This window comes from Pteropus vampyrus, unplaced genomic scaffold (genome assembly GCF_000151845.1).
Source record: "Pteropus vampyrus isolate Shadow unplaced genomic scaffold, Pvam_2.0 Scaffold34, whole genome shotgun sequence".
Classification (NCBI taxonomy): domain Eukaryota; kingdom Metazoa; phylum Chordata; class Mammalia; order Chiroptera; family Pteropodidae; genus Pteropus; species Pteropus vampyrus.
Window position 1 is genome coordinate 5,291,607 of NW_011888815.1, and position 8,025 is coordinate 5,299,631.

At 46.9% G+C, this 8,025-nt stretch overlaps 1 protein-coding gene across 1 annotated transcript in view; it reads left to right on the forward strand.

Moving 5' to 3' along the window:
* Positions 1 to 3,947: 3,947 nt before the first annotated feature.
* The window catches only part of ARRDC4 (arrestin domain containing 4), a gene marked incomplete at its 5' end in the record, with an annotated part of 7,118 nt that continues 3,040 nt past the window's right edge, over positions 3,948 to 8,025 (forward strand). Inside the window, 5 exons of the mRNA XM_023529011.1 lie at positions 3,948 to 4,021; positions 4,257 to 4,404; positions 6,317 to 6,419; positions 7,392 to 7,705; positions 7,937 to 7,940. Coding sequence (XP_023384779.1) covers positions 3,948 to 4,021; positions 4,257 to 4,404; positions 6,317 to 6,419; positions 7,392 to 7,705; positions 7,937 to 7,940 — 643 coding nt within the window. The remainder of the gene's footprint in view (positions 4,022 to 4,256; positions 4,405 to 6,316; positions 6,420 to 7,391; positions 7,706 to 7,936; positions 7,941 to 8,025) is intronic.

Sequence of the window (8,025 nt, forward strand, 5' to 3'; positions counted from 1 at the left end):
GAGCCTACGAGGTCCCATGCTGTGGCAACCCCGCCTCTTATGGGCCTCCCCGTGTTGCCATCCTTCTTGGGTCTTGCTGAATTCTCGGTTCATAATGAATTGGCAAAACCTCCCTCCTGGGGAGAGGGAAGTAGTTCCTGAGGGGTGGGAGTTCAGAGGAAGTGTTTCTTAACCATGGTGGCACTTGCTGTCCCTCTTCGGGGGAGCCGGGCACCGCCTCTCCTTATATTCTGTCTTTATTCTTTGCTGCTTGTTTCCTCTTCACCCCTCCCCCTCCCCTCCCCGTAGGCCTTTAGAGACCTCGGGGTCTGGGCATGGCAGGAGTCTGGAGAAAAGGGCACCCCCCTCCCTCTCCACTCCTGTGAAGTCCAGTTAGGAGCGGAGGCTTTTCCAGAAGTCTCCATGTGGGAGCCCAGCGCAGTGGCGGTTCCATACACACTAAGTGCAAACGCCGATTCCCGTTAGTCATGGGATTACTGGGAAGGAACATTGGCTCAGTCTTCCCTCAGTGGGCAGAAGCTCTTTCTGCCTCATCAGCTTCAGCTTTGATCTATAAAATAATGGTACAGACCTTCCCCCTCCCTCCCTCCCCCCCAGTAAAATGCATGACAACTATGTTTAATCCTTGCTGTATCTTATACACAGTCACCAGAATGTGTGGTTTTGCCTTGTCCTGTGAAGTGGACTGTCCACAGTTAAACTCCCAAGGCGTGTGAGACTCAAGTGATACCAAGAAGTGTAATAAGGAAAACATATTTGAAACCCAAGTTCTCTTTTGGATTAACACGTGCAGTGGGTTAGGTGACCGCTGTCACCCGCCTGTGTGCCCTTTCATCCATATGGGTTTGCAGGATCAGTCGGCTCCCACGTGTCCCCCCTAGTGTAGCAGATGACACAGTTTTAAGATGATTGGCTGGATTAAAGGGCCCTGGGGGATAAAAGAAATAACTTGGTTTTTGTCCAAAACTTTGGACACTCTCTGGGCCCGGAACTACTGGGTAAATACCTGTGAGAGTAACAGCAGTTAGACCTGCTTAGCAAAGAATTAGCCAAAAACAAAACAAAACAAAACAAAACCCGCTTTGGTAAAATCTGGGCTACCAAATAGTGTTTTGATTCACAAGCCAGAGTTTGTTGTTTTCATTCTGATGGAACAGAATTTTTAAACTCTGACAATTTTACTCTCTTTAGCTTGTTTTAGAATGTATCATAACAAATATTGGCAAAAAAAATTATGTTTTACTTAAAAGTCATAGTCTGTTTTAGTTAACTTCATAGAGGAAAAAGAGCCCACTCCTGATATCTGTCGCTTGGAAGAAGTTAGCAACTTTCAGGGATTCTCAGGGTCATTTAATTCCAAAACCTAGCTGAGTTTCAGTCACCTGAAGACATGTTTAGAACTATTAGATTCTCAGAATGGGTGGCTATGGCTTCAGTTTTCAAAATATCTCCCCAGATAACTCTTTGGCGGTCATTGTTAATGTACTCAGTGCTCGCCATCACTGTGACTGATTTTCTTCATCCTTCTATTGAGGAACTGCAGAGAGACGAGACAGACCAGAGAGCTGGCTTCAGCTCTTGGTCGCCTAGCAGCAATCCAGCCTCGCGCGAGTCCCTCGCCCTTCTCGAGCCCTCAACTCTAGCTCTGCAAGGGTCTTCTGGTTCCCACCGCTCCCAAGTGCCTGAGTTGTGAGCTCTGTCTGTAAAACCGTTAGCAGATGAACCATCTCCCCGTGGCGTGGCAGCCCCCAGAGCATAAGGGAAAGGGCACAGGGTTCAGCTTGGGAAACTTCTTATTCTAACTAAATAAGAGAGAAAGACAGACAGACAGGAAGGAAGGAAGGAAGGAAGATTTGATTCCAGATACTATATCCCACATTCATCAACCTCCCTGTCTTTTTTTTTTTTTCTCACTTATGTTTTCAGGTGATTGAAAGTCTCACTTTAAATGCTGTGGTCGTGTGCTGATGTTTTCTCTGCAAAGAGGGACTGCTGTCTCTCTCCTCTCTCAGTCTCCTGGGCCACTCTGTTGCCCACACGTCTGTCATGCCCTGCTTCATGGTTTCCCTTCCTCTAAACCCCTCCCCACTCATCTCCATGCCAACCCTGCAGTCCACGGTGGGCGGGTCCTCTGGGTGCCAGCCCTGCGCCCCACGCACACACACAGGGCCCGGCAGCCTGGTCCTTACTTGTGCACAAACGCCCAGCCCTCTTTCCTCCCCCAGGTCTGTTTGGGGACCGAAGTTATTCACCTTTATGTCCACAGCGCCTGGCGTCTAAGCACTATGCCTTTCGACCTCAAGTGAAATCCACAATTTGAAACATTTTAAAGTGCTTTCATTGTGGTACTTAGGAACCTAATTGGTTATAAATCAGGACTTTAACCCAGCTGTTAGGAGCAGAGGCCCTGGGGCCGCCTCCGGCCATTCCCTCCCGGCTCCTTCTCTGCCTCCCATCCTGCCGAAGCTGCAGCTCGGCTGTGACATGCCCAGACACCTCGGACAGCTCCCGGGCGCGCCTGAGCCCCTGGGACTCCCTCCATCGCTGCTACTTAACCTGGTCTCACATTGCTGTTCACTCTGCCTGCAAGTCCCCCACCTGGGCAGCAGTTCTGGCCCAATGAACTCAAATGGCAGATACTTCGTTTTCCTCCAGTGTAGTACACATGGAACACGGGACAGAGTCAAAACGCAATGGGCCAGCGAGGTGTAATGTTAATTGAGTCTTTTAAGGTCTTAGAACTCTAGGATATAAAAAGAATTACCATAGCATGAAATTATTATTTTGGGGGGGATAAGGGGATTATTTTCCTATGGACTCTCTAGTATTTAAAAAAAAAAAAAAAAAAAAAAATCCCATCTCACTAGCGATCTCGGCCGTTTAAGTTTGTTTAAAAGAATGACTACAGCAGACGTCTTCCTTTTAGTTTCAAGGGAGCAGGCAAATCTCAGAGGAAGTTCTGGGTCTGTGCTGCCCTTTCTGGATCTGAATCCTCCCACCCTTGAGGGCATTTAGTTCTAAACTGCAATCTATGAGCCTAAAACGAAAGGAAGGTTTACAGGGACCTCTGGAGTGCAGCCCGCCCAACACTGACGGCCTGCAGCTGGCTTTGGGTCCCAACGGTACCGGTAACGGTACCGGTTTTTCTCTGCATTCGTCAGCGCTCCAGCGGCCCCTCTGGCTTCTGCATGAAATAAAATGGAGCAGGCTGACTCAGAGCAGGAGGAAGGGGTCACCGCCATGCCTGGAACAGCCACCAGATGCCTCAAGTTCACCACCGAAATAACCCCATTTATTCAAGAGACCTTGAATATAAATACGTGACTCTGGCTTAATAAGTTGTCCTGCTGGTTTGGCTGTTTAGTAGTATATTCAATAGTCGTGATATTCAAAGAAAGTTCTTCGTCCTCTTTTTCCATCTCTGCCCAAAGAATACGTGGTCCGATTTTTATGGTATACCCGAAGTATACAGATCCGTTTTTCGCTAAATTAGCTTTAAGTCCAGTTTACTATTGGTTTCTCACGTTAGTGTAACTGGATCCTAATGTCAGTAATGCTCATGCTAGTGTGAGTGGGATAAACATGTCTGCATGTGTGTATACATATGTACGTGTGTAAATATGTATATGTACGTGTGTGTACATACTTCTGTACATGGGAGCTCTGGGCTCCGGCGCTTTGTGGTAATTACTTGCGTAATTGTCTATTTGAAGATGAAAGCTGTATATATATATATATATATACACACACATATACATATAAACTATATATATAAACTGATTAAACTTGGTATAAACTGATTTAAATATTCTCTGAGCCTCAGTTTAATGAACTTTTTTGGAGTACGCTGGATATTACAGCCAGGAAAACCTTTAAAAACAATCTGCTTTAGGCGGCGAATCTTCTCCATCTAATACTAACCGTAGGTAAAATAAAATGTATTCTCCTTTCTAGGTGAAGGCCCCCTCCTGCTACAGCCTGGAAAACACGAATTTCCATTCAGCTTTCAACTTCCATCCGAGTAAGTGAAACCATGATAACTTCTGTGATTTTCTTTCCTGCCACATGTATGGGTACCAGATGTCCTTGGTCCGCCCCCCGCACTCCGCAGAGAGCCCCTGAATAGACAGCCCTCTTTTCTTTTAGCCAAAAAGACCACACACTCTTTTCTTTCCATCGAAACCAGTACATTGCAAAGCTCTTCTGCTTAACTGACAAGTAAACCGATATGTCACTTTCTTCGGCCCCCCGTCCAGACCGCTGGTCACCTCGTTCACTGGGAAGTACGGCAGCATTCAGTACTGCGTGCGGGCGGTTCTGGACCGACCCAAGGTACCTGAGCAGAGCGTCAAGCGGGACATCCAGGTTGTCAGTCACATCAATGTCAACACGCCGGCCTTACTGGTGAGTTCCTCTTTCCCGTCTGCCTCCCGCCCGCCCGCCTGTGGAGAGTTGAGCGCTGGTCTGTCCCATCACTTTCAGAGAGAGCATCTCGGAGCCCATAGGCATCCGCTGTAAACATGTGACCCTAGGTCGAGCAAATGACAAATAGTGCGCGTGCGAATACTATTGACCCTGCGCCCGTCGTTGAGGGCCGCCTTCGCCAAAAAGTCACCCGGGCTGGAAATGCGTGAATGAGGCGTCGCCCCAACAATGCACCCGGAGCGGGCCCTCGCTTTCCCCAGCGGGGGCAGCGGGGTTCTCAGCCCCCCCCACCCCCACCCCCCGTAATAGCAGGCTGAGGAGCGGTAATTACGGGAGAGCATTCATCAGCTGTGCCACGTGTCCTTCCATGTCATTTTCCACCATTAAGTAAGCGCAGGCAGCTGCCGCGGGGACCCTTTCACTTAGCATCGTCGCCTTGTGACAGATTTGGCCACATTAAAGCATTGAACTCCTCATAATCACCAGAAGTACTGTAGACTGATAAGAAAGATGAGGCTGTGAGTAACAACAGAATGAGCAAGATGGGAGCTAATGAGCGAGAGTCTTTTATCCGAACCCATATTATCAAAATAATGTAAAATTATACCTTGTACTTTTCACGATAGCTACTGGGACCTAATCGTTCTTCATTTAAATATGAATGAATGTTTTTTTTCCCCCTTTTATTTCATAGAAAATACTGGGATAATTTAAACTTTCCATCACGATACTGATGTTACAAAGATGCATTTTTGGTACTGAAGGGTCTCTTTTCTAGCCGGGGTTTTCAAAGAGAAGGAAAGGAGCCGAGAGTTACAAGTTTTTAAACTCGATTTTCACATGAAAATAAAACAGAATTTACTCTAATGTTCACATTTAGATTATAAAAATGGAACAGATATGCCCTGTTTGCGTGGTCCCTTGTGGCCCAGATCGTGAAATAGTCAGTACCCAGCCGACCGGTTCACAGCTGGGACTTAGCCTGCTTAATTAGCACCTTTTCCGAAAATCCACAATCCTGTGTGTTGTATTTTTAAAAACTACTTAGAATTGGGAGGTTAACTATTTCTAAACTATTTATGCAGCCATCGTGGCAAGTGATTTAAAGAGATTTTTTTTTTTTTTTTTTTTGCCGGAGATACTATTATTTGTCCTTCATTATCCTTTCTATAAAGAAAGAAATACTGTAACGTCAGGTTTCACAGTGAGCCGAGGGTTTGTGCACTTGGGAAAATGACTGTTTTAAATCTTGCGTCACTTCTTGTGACGCCACAGAGCAGAGCGGGGGTGGCACGTCTAGTGACCTCTTGGATCCACTACACTGCGAACGTTTTGCTGCTGTCACGCAGACCGCCAAAACCGTCCCAAGTCAAGGACACTTGAGGGTTCCGCCTAATCACGTAACGCATTTCGAAGTAAGGAAAAAAGGCTGTTTTTGCTCATTCCATGTTTTAAATGCCAAAACAAATAGGATGTTCTGATGATTGATTTTTAGACCATTTCTCCTTTTACCTGATCTACATACAAAGGCTTTTCTAAAAAGTGGTTCTGTCACATTAAATAGGGACCACCACAGTTTTTCAGCTGCTCTTCTGAGAGACTGCAGATCGTTTCCCAGAAACGTCATTACTATAGGGTAAAATAGGATAGTGTCACCCTAATTTGTATCTGAAAAATCACCTGGCTTTTTCCTAAAAAGAGAATGATTTTGAATGGTTTGCGTTTCAATATTTCACCAAATATGTCATATGGGGATAAGAAAAGTTGATGTGTTTTTTTTTTTGGAAGACACCTCTTTGGTACTACTTGATGAAGAATAACATAATTTTAAGTTTTGTGGATTTTCCAGCCTCGTTTAATTAAAGTCGTTTTATTATTTGGCATTTTCAAGACCCCCGTATTGAAAACTCAAGAGAAAATGGTTGGCTGCTGGTTTTTCACTTCCGGTCCAGTCTCGCTGAGTGCCAAAATTGAAAGAAAGGGATATTGTAACGGTAAGCAGCACGTTTGAAAGTTCCCGCGAAAGATTTATGAATGTTATTAGCTAACACTAAGCGATTTTAAATAGTGCGGTTTGAGATTCAAGAAGCACGTACTATTTTTAAGCGGGTATAAGATTTTCTGTTTTCAATATAAATAATTGATATTGAAATATTTTCGAGAGGGTCAGTAGAGCCCAGTAAAGCCCCTCGTGTTCTGACTTAAGTACCGTTACTTTGGTAGCAAAGCATAAAACTAGGAGAGTCGGGAAATGCCAGCACCTCATTCTAATGTCGCATAAGGATGTCCAGCACAGTGTGGCTCAAGGGAGACCTACTGTGTGACGTGAAGGTGGAGCCGGGCGCCTGGGGTCCCTGCTGGGCACGCAGGCACGCGGGGTTCGAATCCAGACCGTTAGGCGTCCTGACGGTCAGGTCGATACTAGAGCTCCCATTTGCGAGGGGCCCCATTCTGTGCAGCGGACCTGGCCCCTGCTCTGGGGTGCTGGCTTGTTGGAAAGGGGCGGTGAGCGTACCACCCACGCCATCCAGGGCCGAGTTTGCGCCTTACCACCCAGTCCTGAAAGGCAAAGGCTTCCTTCTCCTGTTGGGCAGATGATGACTGGATGGACGCTCACGAGCGTGTCAGTGATCTTTCGGACTCAACATGGCACCCAACCATTTGTTTCTATATCTTATCTTCATGCTTAGAGATACCGGTCATTTACATATCTTTAGAGCTGGTAACCCAATATTGCTTCATTAAAAAGAGAATAATGCAGTAATTAGAAAACAACGTCTCCCGCAACCTGCCCTGAATTTTCATTTCTCCAACTCGGATTTACAATCTAAGTGTTCCTTCCGTCGGGGCTCCTCGGTTAGTTAACGTTATGCTGCAAATGTTTCAGCTTTAGTTGGTAACAGCTCTGTTCCACCGCGGCGAGAACCTTCTGGAAAGCCTCTGAAGGTGTTTTCTTTTCCCCGTAGGAGAAGCAATCCCGATCTACGCGGAAATAGAGAACTGCTCCTCTCGTCTGGTTGTTCCCAAAGCTGCTATTTTCCAAACCCAGACGTACTTGGCCAGCGGGAAGACGAAGACCGTCCGGCACATGGTCGCCAGCGTGCGGGGCAACCACATCGCCTCCGGGAGCACGGACACCTGGAACGGGAAGATGCTGAAGATCCCGCCCGTCCCCCCGTCCATCCTGGACTGCTGCATTATCAGAGTCGACTACTCCTTGGCTGTAAGCGAGCTCCTCTCAAGTCAAGGGGGCAGAGAAGGGAGAGACACCCAGAACCACGTGTGAACACGTGCCTTCAGTGCCTGGGAAAGTGTCCTCCTCGGTCAGCCGCGTTAGGACAAATCGTGGACCATGTGAAAGCTGGCCTTCGTGCTTAATCGCAAACTACCCGTCTAAGAAATTCAACTCATATGACGTAAGACAGTTAAGGCGCATTAAGGGTGCTCGTTGTATCGAGGACGTGGACTTAGTTTTTCCCGTGGTTGTCACGTAAGCCGCGCTCGCCGGCAGCGAAGTACGCTCAGGCCACAGCTCCCCGCCACGCAGCGTTCGCTGTATTTCGTGGGCTCTTCGTTGTTTATTCTTCATTTTATCTGGTC